The sequence below is a fragment of the Staurois parvus genome, unplaced genomic scaffold (assembly GCF_062004578.1).
Source record: "Staurois parvus isolate SC_StPar_1 unplaced genomic scaffold, SC_StPar_1.0 ptg000415l, whole genome shotgun sequence".
In the NCBI taxonomy this organism is placed as follows: Eukaryota; Metazoa; Chordata; class Amphibia; order Anura; family Ranidae; genus Staurois; species Staurois parvus.
In genome coordinates, this window is record NW_028318211.1 from 445,183 (window position 1) to 466,595 (window position 21,413).

Below are 21,413 nucleotides of genomic sequence, written 5' to 3' on the forward strand. Positions count from 1 at the left end.
CAGACAATCCGTAACCATCTAAACAAATCCGCAAGTGAAAATGAATGGAAAAAACTGGTGTCATTGATCACAAGAACCTTCCAACATACTGGAAAATTGCTGTACAATCAGTGTAGCACAAGAACATTTGGGAGGATAGTCCCTAGCACAAGGAGAACGCTCAGATCATTACATATTCTAGTTTTCCCATAATTTGTTTTTAACAAATGTCTAGCCAGCAATTATCTGTATGTGTGTATGATAATTCTGATAACAAATCACTATTGTTTACTATGGAATTATACAATGTATAATGAATGCACAAAATAGGAGACAGTGGTCCATGAAACAGTGACACAAGAAAGCCATTCAAAATCATAGACAACAATCTAGAATAAAGATGTAAACGACAACCACAGAAAAGGTGTTAGACAATATTAGAATGAGAAACTGAAAGACAAGGTCAGTTGAGGTAGTACAAAGAACAAGGCACAAAAGACAGACACACAAGAGGTACGGTGAACACAGACAGCCCTCATACTCACGGTCCATCCCCACATCATGGAATGTTACTATCGCTGGACGCTTGGGTTTGGGGCTGCCATGAATTGTGACCGTCACCATCCCATAGGGAGTCTCAATAGAGTGCTTCTACACCACGAGATACAGAGAGGAAGACAGGTTGAGTGTATACTGGTGTACCAGCGCCAATATTAAATTCAAGTAACAGGACTTGATATGGTACCAGAAAGAAAAACTCAAACAAAAAATTTTAAAAGATCAACGTCCATGAAATGCTCAAATACATTTTTACATTTTCACTCCCACTAAACAGAAATAAGAAAGAAAATATACACAACCACAAATACACCTGGTCTATAAGCCAGCAGTGCAAAACAATGGCGCTCCATTATACCTAGCAAGTGTACAACAACACACCTGTGTTTTAGCACCTCACATGACACAGATGTGAACCAATCTAACAAAACTTGACAAAAATAGGGCAGATCAGTTAAAACCTGGTGCACTGGCAGCCCATTCAAAATGGATGGTCTTCCTTACCGCTACAGGCATTGACACACGAAAAGTACATTAACGCATGTGGGTGTCGTACCGCACTGCGATACAACTGAACAGTCGAAATGGGTCCTCGTAAATTTTGCAATAACATATGTTGATTTAATTTTCCCAGGTCAATCAATAAGACTCATTTTCAAAATAAGATGTCCTGCACCAAGGGCTTGAAACGGATTTTATGCAAGACTATATCTTTTTATTTTGAAGAGGTAAAAAGCAGTATTTATATGCCAATGTAATTGCCACATGATTTGCTTCCTCTTGCTGGCTCATATATCACTACAGGACATACAGGACAATGGGAAGCACCACAGCATGCAGTGTGTGGAGCGAGTATTCAACACACCCGGAAGTGTTAAATGTTTCCAGCGGCTGGAGAGCAACAAAGTGACAGGATCACTTTAAATATGGCTGTATATATGATTGTACATTTTTGGTAATCTGAGCACCGGAATAGAAGACTATGTCCATGTAGTGTCATCTGTACAGAATAAAAAAAGATATACCTATGATGTAAAAACAGATACCGGTGATGAATATGGATGTGTTTATATGCCTGTACTTCTTATGTACACATGAACACAAATAAATATTATGTATAAAACACAAAATATTGCATACCTGCTCTTGTACGCACATTAATTTTGCAGCCAATTCAGCTGCCTAAAAATAAAACACAAAATAAAAGACGTGTAATAACAATAGTGGTGATTTCCTGCAAAATCAAAAGAAGAATCTTGGTATTACCTTTAAAGGGTCCTGAAAAAGAGCATTGTCTTCTGTGATCTGAACTTCTTGTAACTCCGACATCTCCAGATCTGTAACACAGAATATATAAATTGTTTACTTCAGCGGTACGGTTAGAGTAATTGCTGTTTATTTAGTACAGAAAAGAAATAAAGCCATGTTCTTGCTACAGAACCTGATACCCAAACCACTGGGCTATTTTTAGGTATACCAAGTCCTCCTCACCCCTTGTAACCTTAAAAAGCATATATCAGTCTTCCTAACAGCCGCATTGTACAAAAGCCATGAAATAACCAGTCTGATGGAGAAGGAAGCATGGAAATCTTTCAAAATTTCCCCCTTTGTTGGCCAAGTATCTTTCTACCCAAACAATCCATTAAATCTATAGTAGTATGCCCTTATACTGCATGGTTTTGTCACATCCAAAGAATATTGTAACAGCTTTATTATGTAGAAACGTAATATGAAAAGACTTTGGGTGGTCTTCAACAGACTGCGTGACAAGCCACCACCTAATGCCAATAAAAAAGAAATTATCGAAGGGAAGCCTTCAAAAAGAAGTCTGTTTGGGCAAAAAACTGAACATGTCTCTCTACCAGTAGAATGTAGGAAGGCCAGTTCCACCAACTGCCAATGCTTTTTATTTTGTGGTGGAGCATTTTGCATGTGCTGTGACAGGATTTGGGCTTTACGTTGACTTTTTGTAACGCTTGTGATAGGTTTCAAAATATTTCAACTATACTTAAAAGAATAGACCCACTACGATCTTTGCTGTCATAAAGAAGAACAAGGGGAAGACTCGCATGTAAGAACTGTTCTATATTTCGCTTTGCTAAACTGTAAAACATGCAGCAAGGATCAGACATTTTCAATCATTTCAGTTTTCAATTAAATCAGAACAAGACTAAAAACGCACTGTCAACCCCTATGCACAGCAAGAAAATCTGCTAATTAATACACACTGAAAATAAGGCATTCTTTGGTAACATGTAACTCAGCAAGGCACTATTTAGGTAAATCCCAGCTACCCATCAGCTAAATAATTAAATGAACTGTAACTTTTGTCCCACAAAAGCTACATTATAAGTCTGACATAGCGAGAGAATGTCACCAGCACACCACGGATCTCCAGAATGAGCCAAAGCTTTATTCAGCAATCACATAATTGTAACAGAAGCAAAATTTCAAAGCCACGCAGGACCCCTTCATCAGGCATGCCACTGATGTGATCACTGAATAAAGCTTTGGACCCATCCTGTGGATCTGTGGTGTGCTGGTGACATTCTCTCGCTCTGATTACCTTCGGTTCCAGACGGTGGTCACTGCAGCACCCATTCACACCTACAGCCACTTTTCAGGAACATATGTGTTGGGAATAGTATGTTATTATTCTGACAATTACATTGAAAAGAAGGCAACTCCAGCTGCTTCCTCACCAGTCTCGATCTCTTAACAAAGGGTCTTTTGCAATCTTTTTGATGTGACGTACTGGAATATGTGAAGGGTACGCACACATACAAGCAATCTCACCTTGGTCACATCCTTGGCTGGACCTTCTTAATAAAAGGTAGACATGGGCATTTGAATATGAGGATGGTAAGAGCACACATGCTCTCTCATTATGGTCTTTTACTTGGCTCTAATAAAAGGAAGGAGTGGCCCCTGGAACATATGAGGAGTAAGAGCACATGTTCTCTCACCTTGGTCTCATACTTGGCTACAATAAAAGGTAGAAGTGGCAACTGGAACATAATGCGGCTAAGAGCACATGTTCTCTCACCTTGGTCTCATACTTGGCTATTATAAATAGTAGAAGTGGGCACTGAAACATATGGGGGTAAGAGCACATGTGTTCTCTCACCTTGGTCTCATACTTGGCTGAAACTTTAATAACAAAGGTAAAATTGGGCAGTGGAACATGTGGAGGGTAAGAGCACACATGCTCTTACATTGGTCTCATACTTAGCTATAATAAAAAGGTAGAAGGGGGCACTGGAACATGTAGAGGGCAAGTGCTTACACCCTCTATAACCTTATTATATTTGGCTGAACCTTCTATAATACAAGGTTGAAGTGGGAACAAGTACATTCTGAGGGTAAGAGCACACATGCTTCCTCACCTTGGTCTCATACGTAACTAAAATAAAAGGTAGACATGGGCACCAGAACTTATGGGGAGTGTATGAGACCTTTGTCTCATACTTGACTGAACCTTTTATAACAAAAAGGTAAAAGTAGGTACATGCAAAGACTAACAGCACACATGTTTTCTCATCTTGGTCTCATGTTTGTCTCTAACCTTGGAATTATACTGGGCTGAACCTTCTATAATAAAAAGGTAGAAGCGGGCACTGGAACATATTACGGGTAGAAGCCCACATGCTTTCACTTTTAGCTGAGCTTTCTCTTTCTGAGCAGGCGCTTTTTTCATACCTAGCTGAATTTTCTTGGTCTTTTACTTGGCTATAATAAAAAGGTAGAAGCGGGCACTGGAACATATTACGGGTAGAAGCCCACATGCTTTCACTTTTAGCTGAGCTTTCTCTTTCTGAGCAGGCGCTTTTTTCATACCTAGCTGAATTTTCTTGGTCTTTTACTTGGCTATAATAAAAGGAAGGAGTGGCCTCTGGAACATATGGGGACTAAGAGCACGTGTTCTTTCACTTTGGTCTCATACTTGGCTACAATAAAAGGTGGAAGTGGCCACTGGAACATACAGGGGCTAATAGCACGTGTTCTCTCACCTTGGACTCATACTTGGCTATAATAAAAGGTGGAAGTGGCCACTGGAACATATGGGGGCTAAAAGCACGTGTTCTCTCACCTTGGTCTCATACTTGGCTATAATAAAAAGGTAGAAGTCAGCACTGGAACATGTGGAGGCTAAGGGCACGTGTTCTCTCACCTTGGTCTCATACTTGGCTATAATAAAAGGTGGAAGTGGCCAATGGAACATACGGGGGCTAAAAGCACGTGTTCTCTCACCTTGGTCTCATACTTGGCTATAATAAAAAGTCAGCACTGGAACATATGGAGGCTAAGGGCACACATGCTCCCTCACTTTGGTCTTATTTGTAGCTGAACCTTCAGTAATAATGCAAAAGAAAATCCTCAAGGGCTTTTAGCTTTGGTGAGTACATGGTGAGCTCAGGCTGCAGTTACCAGATATCATTAAAATTTTTCTATACAGTAAAACACATTCTCTAAAACACGCTGTATGCTCCTGGCCTATCCACTGTTGTAGCGTGCACTGATGACGTGCTTACCAGAGAGATAATTATCGTTATAAGAGCTGCTCGAGCAGCATTTACCATATTGAACAAGGCTAAAAGCACCGGAGGACAAACATTTGTTGTTTTTTTTCTCTATTTCTAGTGCATATGAGTCCCAGAGTACCCGGACATTGTAACGTGTAACTGTGTTCAAGAGACCGTTAATATGGTTTGCTATGAATGACACATATCCCTCAGGAAGAGCCATCTGCTTCTTTTCCCCTCACCATCGTATTTACTGGATGCTTGTCCCGTCTAATCAACATGTGGAAAGTGCACATTTTTTCCTTCCTCTTACTGTGTTACTATGCACTTTGTCAGATGGAAATTGACTCAATGGAATGCTCTAGTCAGAAAAATGCATCTGTACTGAACCTCACAACAGGAGAATGGAGCTATACAGAAATAGGTTTTCTAAGAGGTCCAATGGAACGTCTGACAGGGAAATGGCAGTTGTACCTATCTATACACATCCTTGTGAAATAAAATGCCTTTCAAGTAAACAGCCAGTAATATATTTCCACCCTAAACAAAGCTGCAGTAAAAGGATATTGCTTATATCCAATATGAATAAGAAGTCCTTTCTATACCTATAAATCAAAGATACACAAGAGCAAGTGTGTAGGTACTCACTGTGGAACAGATTGACATTATATTTAAATACAGAGCCGGATTTATGGTAAGCCTAATGGTAGACGTAAGTAGAGGCAAAGACGTGGCTTTTCCCCAGCAGTTATAAGCCACACATTATTTTTTTTATCCATACATACATGCATACATATACACACACACACACTCGGACTGGCCTGCTGGGACACTAAGGAATTCAACGATAGGCCCAGAATACGTGGGGCAAAAACATTATAAGAACATACAGTATAAGGGGGTATGTCCTTGATATTCCATCATTTTCCTTGCCTGCGGGCGGCCTTTCTGTGCCCCTATGTCCCATCCCCATATGATGTCAGTCATTGTTACATCAGAATATGACAAGGATGGGATTGATCGACAGTTGCCTGAATGCAAGTCACGCAACCAAGGCTGCAACCATCCGCATTCCTTGTGTGTTTGTTGTTCCTGCATCCCATCCTATCGTTCTCATGTCATGTAGTGGATAAAAACTGTGGGACTCTGGCTGCTGAAACTGCATCTTTTATGGGGGGGAACACACGATTCTGTGTCATTCCTTCACTTTACTAACTGGGACCGACTGGGAATGGAAGGCACAGTGTCAATCACTGGGATAGTCAAACTGTATTTTAACATAAGGACAGTGCTTTAAAAATGATTTACCAAACTGAAAGGCATGCTACCTAACTTTATCTAATTCATTGACTAAAATACATCTCAATGCGAATTGGATCATTTTATTGGGGGGGGGGGGGTCACACAGGAATTTGTCAAATTGGCTGGCTGCATTTGTAAAGCTGGCCATACATGGGTTGAATTCCGAAGAATTTTCTTTTGGAAATCTCTTCTAAGAATTTTTGTTCAAATTTTGCACCATTATTGGGCCACATAAAACGGACGATTTTCGTGTGACCATCGAATTTGAGTGGTCGGGCATATTGGAAATTTTTTGAGAAATGAACAAATTTCTAATCAATGATGGGAAAATCGTGTGAGGAATATAATAAAAAAAAATGAGCATAAGCTGTGACCTGGAGCGAAAAGAAAATTCTTGGCCATGAAAATTCTTTTTTTGTAGCAACATGAGGTGAAATTGAAGGCTTGGTTGTTCGAAATCAATGGTGGCACCATCGGGTTACAAAACACACAAAATTTCCAATTTTCTAAAGAAAATCAGTTCGGAATTTGACCCATGTATGGCCTGTATAAATCACAATATTGAGCACTAAACCAGGCTAGATAGCACGAGACAAAGAGATAAGAGCTCCACCTGCCAGCTGAAGATAAATCGAGTAATCAATATTGTACCTTCACTTATCTACAAATAATCATTACAAAAGTATAGCTACTGCTGTTTGTTCATTATTCCGCCAACTTTTTTTTTTACAAGTTATTACAACATAAAATCTGAAAAACTTTACTTGGAATCATCCTTTTTGGAAACATCAGAATTTGCAACAGAATCAGTCCTGACTGCACCCACAAGTCAGCGGGCACCAAGCAAAAATTAACACAGTGATTTCCTCCAGCAGCCCTGCCATCCCCAGGTCAATGGGCACCAAGCAAAATTAAACAAAGCAATGTTCTTCAGCAGCATTGCCCCATTCCTAATGCCATCACCAAATCAATGGGCACCAAATAAGATTTAACACAGCAATGTCCTCCAGTAGCATTGCCCCATTCCTGATGCCATCACCAAATCAATGGGCACCAAATAAGATTTAACACAACAATGTCCTCCAGCAGCATTGCCCCATTCCTAATGCCATCACCAAATCAATGGGCACCAAATAGGATTTAACACAGCAATGTCCTCCAGTAGCATTGCCCCATTCCTGATGCCATCACCAAATCAATGGGCACCAAATAAGATTTAACACAGCAATGTCCTCCAGCAGCATTGCCCCATTCCTGATGCCATCCACAAATCAACTGGCATCAATGTAACACAAAGATGTGCTTTATATTCTTTATATATACTTATGTTTTCTGTCACCAAATGTATAAATCACTGAAACATTCTTCCACCTTGTATTGTGTAATACCCATCATCAGCACTCCAATACTCTCACCTTATTCTTTGACCCAATAAGAATTACGTCTACTGCTCTCGTATAACCAGCATTATTATTTATTTTATTTTATTTTTTAAAGAGTCTGGTGCACAACAGTATACATGCATTTGAATAGAAAACAAACATTTCAGCTGAGTTTTTATACTTTTGGCTCTTCGTAAAACCACTATTATTATTTTGTTTTTGTTTTTTACAGAGAGCACTATATATTCCTTTTTTTTGAGCTTCCCATTGATAAGAACTAAAGAATTGCAGAGGATGGAGGTGGATTGAATTATATCTGGACAGAGTAGAGGGAAACAACACCCTGCTTAAAAGGAAAGTGCATGAGACCTAATTCTTATTGGGTCAAAGCATAAGGTGAGAGTACTGGAGTGCTGGTGATGGGCATTACATATTAGGGGGAAGAATGATTTATACCTATGGTGAGAGGAAATGTAAGGGTATACAACACTTCTGGAAGAAATTAATAACAGACATTCACATTATAATTGAGGAATGTTTGATTATGGACATGTTGTTTTGTTTCTGAGACTCCTTAAAAATGGAGACACGCTTGTTGCAAAATTTAGGTTAATTTTATTTAAATTATTTTGTGTAGTACTGTGTTGCACGGTTTTATATACGAGTTTGCTGGCACATGTGGGAACACACTGAGTATATGCATATGAATTTAGAATTTTGGCTATAAAATTCCACATATAGCAAATGAGGTTTAATGTTGATAAATGTAAGGTTATGCACTTGGGGGCTAAGAATATGCATGCAACATACATACTAGGGGGGTACAACTGGGGGAATCAATGGTGGAGAAGGATCTTGGAGTTCTGGTAGATCACAAGCTTAATAATGGCATGCAATGCAAAGCTGCGGTTTCTAAAGCGAGCAAAATCCTCTCTTGTATTAAAAGGGGTATAGACTCCAGAGAGAGAGATATCATTTTACCCCTGTACAAATCATTAGTAACGCCTCATCTGGAATATGCAGTTCAGTTTAGACAGGAGCCAATTCACCTAGCAGCATGTCTTTGGAGTGTGGGAGGAAACCGGAGTACCCAGAGGAAACCCATGCAGGCACAGGAAGAACATGCAAACTCCAGGTAGGTGGTGCTGTGGCTGGGATTCGAACCAATGACCCTAGTACTGCCAGGCGGAAGTGCTAACCATTTAGCCACTGTGCTGCCCCAACACTGGCAACACTGTTAAACAAAACTGGTCAATCTCTTGATTTCGGGTAGCACAGTGGCTAAATCGTTAGCACTTTTGCCTGGCAGAACTAGGGTCGTCGGTTCAAATTCCAACCACGGCACCACCTGCCTGGAGTTTGCATGTTCTCCCTGTGCCTGCGTGCGTTTACTCCAAAGATATGCTGGTAAGTTTATTGGATCCTGTCTTAATTGGCTTTAGTATGTGTAAGAATGTAAGTTAGGGACCTTAGATTGTACGCCCATTGAGGGTTAGGGACTGATGTGAATGTAAAATATATATGTAAAGTGCTGCGTAAATTGACAGCGCTATATAAGTACCTGAAATAAATAAAAAATAAATCTCCATAGAAGCCATGGCAAAACAGCACATAAGCCAGCATTTTAGAGAAGCTGTTATATTCAGTGTAGAAATGAACCGTACACAGAATGTAACAAACAACGCAGCATTATTCTGAGCTAGGTCAGCGACAGTACAGTATATGAGCGGCTTTTCTCTTTAATTAATTTTGGATGCACAGCTGAAGAAAGCCTGTTTAGTATTCTGAACGCACAGCTGGAATGATTTTCCTTGAGTGTAGTAAACATTATTTGATAGTGCAGCAAAATTAAGTGGGTGCTATAATGAAATGGAGGCCCAAATCCAAACAATGTCGTGCAGTTCTGTATACACATGGTGCTATGCTCATGTTCCCAGTTTGGTGATTACTGATGTCGCACAGTGTGCCACTCCAGTGAAATCATTCTTTTGACTGCTCTCAGGTTCAAGGTCACGAAAAGCTGTCTTGTCATGTGCATCTGACATATTTCCAGAATACAGAGGTTATTTATTTATTTCAGCTACTTCTATAGCGCCGTCCATTTACGCAGCGCTTTACATATATATTGTACATTCACATCAGTCCCTAACCCTCAAGGGGCGTACAATCTAAGGTCCCTAACTCACATTCATACATACACATATTAGGGCCAATTTAGACAGGAGCCAAATAACCTACCAGCATGTCTTTGCATTGCGGGACGAAACCAGAGTACCAGGAGGAAACCCACACAGGCACAGGGAGAACATGCAAACTCCAGGCAGGTGGTACCGTGGCTGGGATTTGAACCAACGACCCTAGTACTGCCAGGCGGAAGTGCTAACCATTTAGCCACTGTGCTGCCCAGTTATGGGAAATACTTTGGAACACGCGTGCATGGGTAATCGCCAATTCAAAGCAGCATCAGCATTTACAAGAGCACAGCCAATAACTTGTACGTCAGGCTGTACACAGCACCCTGATAGGAAAAAAGATCCGCACGACCGCCATTGCGCTAAAATCGTCCTCTTTATGGAAGCGACCGCAAAAGACTAAATAAAAATTAAATTGGTTGACGTGTTTCGGCTGAAAAGCCTTAGTCATAACCCATAATGTACATTTATAGGTTATGACTAAGGCTTTTTAGCTGAAACGTGGCAACCTGTTGAATTTTTTTATTTAGTCTTTTTGTGGTCGCTTCAATAAAGAGAAAGATTTTGGCGTAGTGGCGGTCCTGCAGATATTTTTCTCCTATACGTGTCGCACAGTACAGCAGCTGTGGATCGGGCACCTGCCTAGTTGCTGAGATGGACTCCTAATTGGGTTGCAGCACCCTTTTGGGGGGTTTTGGTGTACACAGCACCCTGAGCATGGGAAAAGTGCTTGAAACTTTATTCTAGGCATAGAAAATGCTGATAAAATTTCCATGCACAGGAAGTGTTAATGTTCTTTGAACCTTTATAGTTGGGGTTAATGGCTTTTAGTAGCCAATACTGTAACTATAAAAAGTTCTTAAAAGTCAACATGTTCATCATTCGTCAAGCTGCTGTAGTGGAATGCTGATGTGGAATGGCCTTGACAAGTAGACACTGTCTTTGCTTAGCGATACTTTTCCTTTTCCTGAGCTAAATGGTTTTCAGTGACTCAAAGAGTTATAACTGAGTGTTTTGAACTGTAGAATGTTGATCCCACCTAAAGCTGATGAAGTGCAACTCTGTGTTGTATTAAGACATGACAAGTTGGCACTGTCTTGCCTAGTGACAATCTTGCTTTTCCTGCCATAAATCTCTTTCAGAGACTAAAACAGTAATTCCAAATCAGTTAATTATTCATAACTTATGTTATGACCAAGCAATTTACTCTGCTAATTAGCTTTCAATTGCTTTTACGTACGGATAAAAGGTTTTGACCGGTTTATACATTGCTAATTATACATGAGGCTTGACTATGAAAACTACTCTTATGTGTGAGTGCACTTGCAGCATGATGTCACCTCATACAATTTGGTGATTTTTTTTTAATCCCTTGCCAGACTCATGGGCATTCACAACCTTGTTTTTAAGGGCCTTAAAGCATTTTTTTTAAAAAAATAAACAAATATCTTATACTTACCTGCTCTGTGCAAAGTTGATCCTCCTCTTCTTGGGTCTCCTGCAATGCTCCTGACCCCTCCCTGCTTCTAAGTGACCCCACAACAAGCAGCTACCTATGGGGGCACCTGTGCAGGCTTGCTCCTGAGCCGCTGCTCTGTGTGACCATTCACACACAGCCACGGCTCGGCCCCATGCTCCAGCTCTCTCCTCATTGGCTCAGTGGCCGAGACTGACAATAGTGGGAGACAATGGCTCCCACTGCGGTCTCAGCCAATGAGGAGATAAAGACTCTTGAGAGCCAAGGCTAGCATGCACATCGCTGGATCAAGAGGGGGTTCAGGTAGGTATTAGTGCAGGCTGGGGGTTTTCTGCATACAGAAGGTATAATAGAATGCATGAAGGTAAAAAACCTTCAGCCTTTACAAACACTTTAAGCCAGCCATGGATTGGTTCAAATCTTGACCGATTCAGCAGGGACCAGTCGAGATTCAAACCATTTATGGGCAGGATGATTGTACCCAAATCGATTGTTGTACGACTCGGGTACAACCAGCCTGTCGGATTTTTCATGCGATTATTGCTAGCGGCTATAGCCACTAGCAACAACCACTGCTTCCTCCCTGCAGGGAGAGCCCCCCCACCAGAAGAACACAACAGCCTTGTGAAAGGGATTCCCCCATCAACACTGACTGTATTGATGTGGGAATCGAGCAATTTTCTTTCATGCAACCACACAATCTATAGCCAGCTTTAGAACTTTGCGCACACACACCAATAGCAAAGATAACACAAACCCTAGATAACTATGGTTTACAGGTTCCAACTACAAACTGCCCAGTGAGGTTCTAATCATCAGCACCGAATACGGAACACCCAATTCTAATTTTATGGCTTTGAAGTGGTGGTAAATGTTGTGGTGTACACACTTTTTCTACATGACAAATGCATTTTCATTATTAATTTTATTGGAATGAATACATCATGCGAAGTTTACAAATCACGTTTGTTAAAGTATATCCCCCCTATCTGTAGGCACTGTGTGAATAAAGATCCAGCGTTTGTCTGCTGAAATATGTTGGAAAAAAACAACAATTTCCATGGGGTGTACTAATCTTTTACCATGACTGTAGATGCCTGGGTCACATTTACTTGCTGTGTTATGTATCTGCCGTCTGGAGACTGGAGAAAAGCTGTGTTTCCTTCCTGAACAATTTGAGGGCCAGTTCAGATCACAATTTCTGTGTTCCAGATGCGTTTTTGCGAGTGCATTTTTTATGGGTTTCAAGTAATTTTTTATGTATTTTTACCCACTCTCTCTCTTCTTCTCAATTCAGGACATGTGCACTATGGTGCATTTTTTATTTGTTTTGCCATATTGCAGATGCGTTCCATAAAGAAAAAATTCAGAATGTTCTACTTTTATTGCCTGCACTGGAATGCATTGCACTGGTGTGAACTATGGCCCTTGGAATACATGGAAAGCCCAGTGCATGTATTTTTGATGCAGGATAAAAGCGCACTGAACTGCATCTGGTGTGAACCAGCCCTTCAGATAAAGAGAACTGCGAGATGCAAATATTTTGTGTTGCATACCTATTATTACATGATTATTTTCAAGAAAAAATAAAACAAAACCTTTCTATGCCTTTGTATACAGATGTGCTATGTAATTTCACCATTGTATGATAGATACAGTTAAAAGTATCATTTTATCTTTTTAAGTTGTGGCATAAAATAAGGCGATGCTGTTGGATGAACATTGTAGTTGCGTCATTTTAAAAAATTTGAGGGGTTGGCCAGATGGGCTCCATGACTTAAGTTTCCATGGTGGGCCCTGTACATACAGTTGTGCTCAAAAGTTTGCATACCCTGGCAGAAATTGTGAAATTTTGGCATTAAATGTTGAAAATATGACTGATCATGCCAAAAAGGAGCCAAACAACTATTTGATAATAAATGGCTTCATATGATCATCATCCTTCAATAAAAGAGCATTTTTTTGGCACGATCAGTCATATTTTCAATATCAATGCCAAAATTTCACAATTTCTGCCAGGGTATGTAAACTTTTGAGCACAGCTGTACATACACTATAATTTTCTTATGTTGATGGGCCTTTGCATTTGTAGTGTTTTAATTTTTCATATAATTGTAATACTACCAATTTCCGTCATGAATGGATGATGGCTACACATCCTCAAGTATCTCTGTGTGGTCCACTGAAATGATCCTTCCTTTAATTTGCAAATCTAGCAGTTACAATTAGTCTTTCTTTTTTAATGTTTTTTTTTTTATTAGAAGGTTTTTACAATGTTACAGTACATAGAGTCACATACTGATATTTTCTACCTTTGGTAGATTTATAGTGAGGTAAGATTCATTGTAGAATACCATTCAATCTTTATTTTTGGCAATTATTCTGTTAATCATAAATGTATATCGTCATTTATGTCCTTAGCTGTGCAGTAAAAAAGCATCAGGCAGACATCCAGGTTTAAAAACCTATAAAAAAGGTCAGGTCAGAATGGTGGCAATATAAAATGCAATTCTGCTTGGTGTGGGAATGTTAAATCGGAATCAGCTTCCTTTTTGTAAGATTAAATTCTGCTGTAGCATTTTTTTAAATGTATGTATAATTAGTACTTCTGCCTGGCAGCACTAGGATAATCAGTTTCATTCCCAACTATGGCAATACATGCCTGGAGTTTGCATGTTCTCCCTGTGCCTGCATGGGTTTCCTCTGGGTACTCCGGTTTCCTCCCACACTCCAAGGACATGCTGGTAGGTGAACTGGCTCCTGTCTAAACTGGCCCTATTATGTGTATGTATGAATGTGAGTTAGAGACTTTAGATTATAAGCTCCTTGAGGGCAAGGACTGATGTGAACATACAATTAATATGTAAAGCACTGTGTAAATTGGCAGCGCTGTTTAAATGTCTGTAATAAGTAAATAAATACAAATTTGTATTGGCAGTTAGAAAGATCAGCTTTGGGGTCTGTGCTGGTGGGCTTTGGCTTGTGTCAGTGGGCAAATGCAGCATGGTTTTAAATGTTTTAACCATTAATGCATGAGCATTACCTAATGCATTGACCTCCACCTAAGTTGCATCAACCTGCATAAGCCCTGGTTCACATATGTGCATTCCCGCGGGCCGCGTTTTGAGCGGGCACAAGAGCCCATTCATTTGAATGGACTCCCGTGCCCCGGGACACGCAGGGAAGAAGTCCCTGCACTTCTTTGGAAACTGCAACCTGCATGGGAACCTTGGTTCCCAGTGTGGTTGCGATTTCCAGTGCGGGCTGTGTGTCATTAGAAATAATAGCACCCACCCACGGGTCCGCATTCTTCTGTGTAGGTGGTGCAGCTGCACAGATTTTTGTGCGGATCTGCAGCGGCACCACCCACACATGTGAACCAAGCCTAAGTCTAGGTTCACACCTATGCAGGTCGTGTTTGAGGCGTTTCTGCATTGCGTTTTTTGATGCGTTTTGCGAGTTGTTTTTTTTAAATTTTTTTATTTTTCTTGTTGCTAGGCAGATTTTAAAATTCAAAACACATAAAAAACGCAATACAGGCTTTTCTGCAGCGTTCCCATTGAAGTCTACAATACCGAAAATGTAACGTTTTGCATTAATAAAAGTCCCTGACCCTTTCCAAAAAAGCACCGGGTGAAAACACGGAGATGCGAAACTGTCTCATAGGAAATCATGTTAAAGAGACTGTACTGCGTTTCTGCAAAACACTGCAGAAAACGCTTAGGTGTGAACCTTGGGTCAGGTTGGTTTCAAATGGGCGGACCGACCAGGTCTACCTGTCGGTTTTTCAGACGGACCAGATAGGACCATGCATTGCCCTCTATGGAGCGACGTATGTAAAAGCGGACATGTGTCTGTTTACACCCGCCTGCAGATCTGCTGAAAACGGATGGATGGGGAATCTGTTCACATCCGTCTAGCAGATCAGATGACAGTTGGATGTAAACAGACTGCATCTGACATCCCATAGAGGAAACCGGGCTGTGCCCGTGTCCACTCTGCATAAACAGAGCAGACGCGGACCTGTCATCCGCCTGCTCAGCGGGGATCAGCAAACAGATCACCCACTTAGCAGGCGGATTCGCTATCAGAGTCCACCCATGTGAAAGGGGCCTTAATCTGCTTTTCAATTCTCACTGACTTTTATGGGGAGAGAAGAAGCTCAGACATAAATGCAAACATGAAACCCTGTATCATTAGCCCAACTAAAAAAAGCTTGGTGTGAGTTTATTTATTTATTTCACGTACTTATATAGCGCTGTCGATTTATGCAACGCTTTACATATATATTGTACATTCACATCAGTCCCTAACCCTCAAGGGGTGTCCAATCTAAGGTCCCTAACCTACATTCATACATACTAGGGCCAATTTAGACAGGATCCAATTAACCTACCAGCATGTCTTTGGAGTGTGGAAGGAAACCGGAGTACCCGGAGGAAACCCACGCAGGCACAGGGAGAACATGCAAACTCCAAGCAGGTGGTGCCATGGTTGGGATTCGAACCAACAACCCTAGCACTGCCAAGTGGAAGTGCTAACCATTTAGCCACTGTGCTGCCCAGTTGGCACAAAAAAAAAATTTCAACAAAAGTGATTTTTTTTATAGAGAAATCTACTAATGTTGTGCGAAGTTATTCACATTTGTAAAGTGTTGGTGCCTGCCAAAGACTGCAAAAAAGCTTTAAAAATGTTTTTGAATGCTTATTGTTGAGTTCTAGGGTCAGTCTACATCCAGTTTAGAATACACTTCGAATTTAGGACTCAGTTAAACAGGTCTTGTGACGATGTAAGGCTCGATCACCCCTGAAAACAAAGGCTGTCCTTTATACCTGTAATATCTACATACATTTGGCCAGTCGTGTGGTAGAACTAGTACTTAGACTAACAGTGCCAGCACAATACACAATGTGCTCCTGTTTCCCAATCTCCAGTTCTAAAAACACGCCAGTCAGGCTATTAATGGTGTCACCTGGGCTCCATCAAATCAGGCCACGTGTTCCAGGTGAGACCAGCACCAATTACATTTACAGGGATGGGGAAACCGCACAGCATAAATAGATAGAGAGGGTAAATGATTTCTAAATTTTATGGTTTTGGAAACTGTTGTGACATTCCTGCTATTGACAAAAAATGTAATGACCACAAGCACTCAATTAATGTTTAAATGTGAATGCAAACCACTAAAGACACTGATTAATACATAGCTAACTGCCAAAGGATTTGTGTTTGTGTCCACCCATTCCTGAGATTTGTACAGCTCTGCCCCACAGAACAGATAGCAGGTGATAGGACCTGATCTTTCTCTGGTGCAGGTTCACTTTCACTTAAATAGGCCAAACATGAGTCAAATTCCGAATGATTTTTCGATCGAAAATCGAAAACGTTGTTTGTTCTGTAATCCGATGGTGCCACCATTGACTTTGAAAATCGGTGTTTTTTCACGAATTTTCCAACATGCCCGATAAACGAAATGGGGAGGAACCACGAAAATTGGCCGGTGCCATTGCCCCACTAACAGAGTGAAAAATCGGTCGATTATTCTTAGGTCTGATTTTGGAATGAAAAATCATTCGGAAATCAACCCATGTATGGCCGGCCTAACAGGTTCCCTTCACACCCCACCCTGTGATTGGACAGTAAAAAAAAAAAAAAAAAAAAAAAAAAAAAAAAGAAGAAGAAGGAGCATGTGGAAAAGCTAGGCCTTGTTTACATGGGTGTACCTAAGCATACACCCGTGCCAGGGCCATGTTTGCCCTTAAAAATAGGCTGTAGAGCTGCATTTTTATTGCTTCCCCCCAGTCACTCCCCCTCAAAGTGATTGTACAGGATTTATTTTTTAAATAACAAAACATGTTATACTTACCTGCTATGTGCAATGGTTTTGAAGAGAGCAGTCCCAATCCTCTACTCAGCTCTCCCACCAGTGTTCCTGGCTCCTCCCCCTCACCCCCGCTATGTGTCCCTATAGCAAACCAACTTGACATAGACACAAGGAGTGTGGCTCAGCCCCACTGTGTCCATAGACACAGTGCCCCACCCCCTGTTCCTTCCTCACTGGCTGTGATTGACAGCAGCACAAGCCAATGGCTCCTGCTGCTGTCTCTGAGCAAATGAGGAGGGAGAGAGCCTCTTCTCTCATACACATCGATGGATCCAGATCAGGCTCAGGTAAGTATATGAGGGGTCTGCATGCAGAAGGTGTTTTACCAGAGAAATAAACTTTCTGCCTTTAGAACCACTTTAACCACTTCCCGACCACTCTATAGAAGAAACACTGCTACAGGGCGGCACGGGTGCACAAAATCACATATATATATATATATATATATATATATATACACATGATTATGCAATCCTGGGAAGGGGGCACGTGCCCTACCCACACCGCCATTCGCAGCCACGGCTGCCAATTACTGGGTCCCGGCCAGTGATTACTCGCCGGTGCCCAGTGATAGGGAGGAGAACTGTTTTGTTTACTAACAGTTCTCCTCCCTGTCAGCTCGGGCATACTGCTTTGGGGAGTGTGTCTCAGTACCTGTCAGCCACACTTGCACCACTCTGTGAAAAGCCCACGAATGCCTCTTCACAGAGTGACATGTGTATTAGAGCCTTAATATATTTGTCCAATATGCTGAGAATTTGCTGTCAAACAAGCCTGAAGACAATCAAATCACAAAGAACAGCATGCTAAAATCCCTTTTTTTGTACATAGAAAATAATAAAGATAACAATATCCGATATGTGTCCAGAAATCCATATGGGGGGAAAATTGTTCACGTTGGCAGTAAAGCATCTGTCCCCTTATGAGGCTTCCTAATCATGTAGGAAGCAAATACCGGATATTTTCTTGATCAGCTTGAGCACGACTGAAACAATTCTCCTACATTGATCAAGTTTATTTCTGCTGTGAGGAAAGCATTATATATATATATATACACTTACATACATACATATATATATATACACATATACACACACACACGCCACTTTATTAGGTACACCTGTTGAATTGCTTGGTAACACAAATTGCTAATCAGCCAATCAAATGGCAGCATCTTAATGCATTAAGTCACCAGTCACACAACTGCGATTTAAAATTGTGCGATTTGTGTGCAATTTCAGCGTGATTTTAGGTGCAATTTGTGAACACTTTATTGCTACTTGTGAAGATTTTCAACGATTTCTTGTAATTTGCAGTGAGATTTCCATTATATTCTATTATATATGTATGTGAAATCGCAACAAAACTGCAGAAAAAGTAATGCAAGAACTATTTGAGAAATTGCAACAAATCGCACATAAGACATTGACATTCACATTCATTAGATGCGATTTCAATTCACATATCGCACCAGAAATCCCACCGGTGTGACCGGGCACTTAGGCATGTGCACTGCACTTAGGTGAAGATGACTGGCTCATTCAAACTTCTTCCTCTGAGCCCAGGTTGTCCTGGATCTGCCCCAGTTTGTGATTGGAGAGTAAAATCTACACTCACCGGCCACTTTATTAGGTACACCTGTTCAATTACTTGGTAACACAAATTGCTAATCAGCCAATCACATGGCAGCAACTCAATGCATTTAGGCATCTAGATGTGGTGAAGACAACTTGCTGAAGTTCAAACCGAGCATCAGAATGGAGAAGAAAAGGGATTTAAGTGACTTTGAAAGTGGCATGGTTGTTGGTTCCAGTCGGACTAGACGGGCTGGTCTGAGTATTTCAAAAACTGCTGATCTACTGGGATTTTCACACACAGCCATCTCTAGGGTTTACAGAGAATGGTCCGAAAAAGAGAAAATACCCAGCGAGTGGCAGTTGTGTGGACAAAAATGCCTTGTTGGTGTCAGATTAGAATGGGCAGACTGGTTGTTTCAACATCATTTTTCCCCCCCAAACTAAATGATAGTAGCATTTGTGATTTCCATTTTTGTACCATACAGGCTTATTTGGTGTTATATTATCGTTGCCAAAGTTCCGTACACCTTACAATATGATTGTACAATCTGCTTTTGATTTACCAAAACCAGGGAAAGTGAGACCCTACCTAATCAATCAATTCTCTTTTATCAGGCAGACCTTTACACTGCATAGTTGCACATGTCCACTTAAATGATTTGATATCTATGGCCATATACAGTACAGAGCTCTTATCTTTGAGTGAAAGTATTTAGGCCTCATTTACACTTACAGTTGGGAGGCGGTAAAAACACATGGCTGAGACATTTTTACTGCCCCCAACAACTTCTGCTTAAGCTGCAAAGGTCACGACATGCCCACATGCTGTGACACTCAGTGGGCAGTACTGCCTTCTGAATGCTACCCACTCACGCCACTTATGCCCTGCAACCATGTGCAATGCACACATGATAACGTGGGTTTTCAGGGGTGAAAACAGGCAGTGCAGGTGACATAACACCTTCTCACCACCTAATGTCCTCTGAAGAGCGACTAGACACAAAAGTACTGAATGCCCACTTCCCCCGCTATCCACTGTGGATAGACAATACAAGCAGATCCTCAACGTTCACTGCAGCAACAGCACAGATTTGTCAAAAACACATAGCTTATTGGACAATGTGATAGAAGCAACACCCCGATAAGATCATCCCTCTGCTCACTTCTGCATGCAGGAGAGCCCGATTGTCCCCTAATGTTGCGTCTTACTCAACAAGCTGTATATATGGAGGAGCAGCATTATCACCCTATAAGCACAGGGGGTTAGGACTACAGAACCCCCACTACCTCATCTCCATAGGGAGGAAGGTGTTCTGTAGTCCATAGAGGGAGCCTGGCCAGGACAAAAAGACTGCTTGAGATAACACTGCATCGGGCACACACAGAAAGCAATGGATTGAATTGTTAGGGTTTACATACACTTTAAAGGCTGGTACTCTCTGTGATTTCTCTTGTACTTTATATTCTGGGAAGTTCTTCTTTATTAGCACAATAATATTTGATTTAGCAACACAGCTTTGCAAAATAACTTCTTCCATGTATATTTGTATAGCAGATTATTTTATGGAGCACATTAAATTGTCACCTTTGCCTGTACCTTTTCTCTAGGCGAGGTTTACTAGGTTTTTATTGTACTTTCTGCTATTTCCTCCTCAGCTATCACTGCATCAGCCAACGTGACAATCTATATATGCTGTACATTCCATGCTACTTTAAGTGCAACTAAATAAGTAAAGGTCTGCTATGCAGGGTGGATAAAATCGATGATTTAAAAAAATAAAAATACAATTTTTTTTTAAATCAAATTTATTTTAATAAAATACTTTTGGATTAAAAATCTATCTAAATATAATTTTCTATTTAAGATACATTAATAATTTAGTTTATTCAGCATGAAATGGAGCCTAGTTATGTAGCATGAGGATGTAAATTCTGCAATATTTACATTTTCAGTAAACTCATTCAATGAATCCAAGCTCTGCAAGCTGAGATAACATGCACTGCATTGATGCATTCACACAATTTCACAGTAACCATGAGAAAAAAACATGAAATAAAAAAATTTGAGTAGTTCTCCAGCTATGCGTGATTAACCTATTAACTTAAAATCGGTTCTGATCTCGCTGTTTTACTAACCTGACAGCTTATTATTCTAAAAAGGAAACCATTTGGTTTGCAAATATTAGAGATTCTAACTACCTGCAAGAATGAGTCGGATTCCTTACATTTAAAGAACACCTGTCATTTTAGATCCATCATGGCAGCGCCTGTTAGCGGGCATCCAATCACCTGCTGCCATCACGTCTCTCACCTTGTTGTGTCACTGCCACATCACCAGCCATCCATTTAAAGTGAATGGGACTGTCGGTGAGTCAACAGCGGGTCAGAGGAGGAGCCACTGCGGGTCAGAAATGACAGTTGCTCTTTAAAAATTATTTATTAAATCGAGTCTTTTTCAGTAGTGATTTAAATCACAATTTAAATCAACTTGATTCAAATTAAATCCACCCTGCTGCTATGTTATACGGAACATCTAGAA

The 21,413-nt window shown here is 40.7% G+C and overlaps 1 protein-coding gene across 3 annotated transcripts in view; it reads right to left on the bottom strand.

Annotated features, from left to right (window-relative positions):
- NDRG2 (NDRG family member 2) overlaps positions 1-21,413 on the bottom strand; it is an 88,386-nt gene that overhangs the window by 36,166 nt on the left and 30,807 nt on the right. For all 3 annotated transcript variants that reach the window (XM_089687013.1, XM_089687012.1, XM_089687014.1), the window contains exons 2-4: positions 1,804-1,874; positions 1,678-1,719; positions 525-630 (exon numbers count right to left, since the gene is read on the bottom strand). In XM_089687013.1, the coding sequence (XP_089543139.1) occupies positions 525-630; positions 1,678-1,719; positions 1,804-1,866 (211 nt within the window). In that variant the 5' untranslated portion in view covers positions 1,867-1,874. The remainder of the gene's footprint in view (positions 1-524; positions 631-1,677; positions 1,720-1,803; positions 1,875-21,413) is intronic.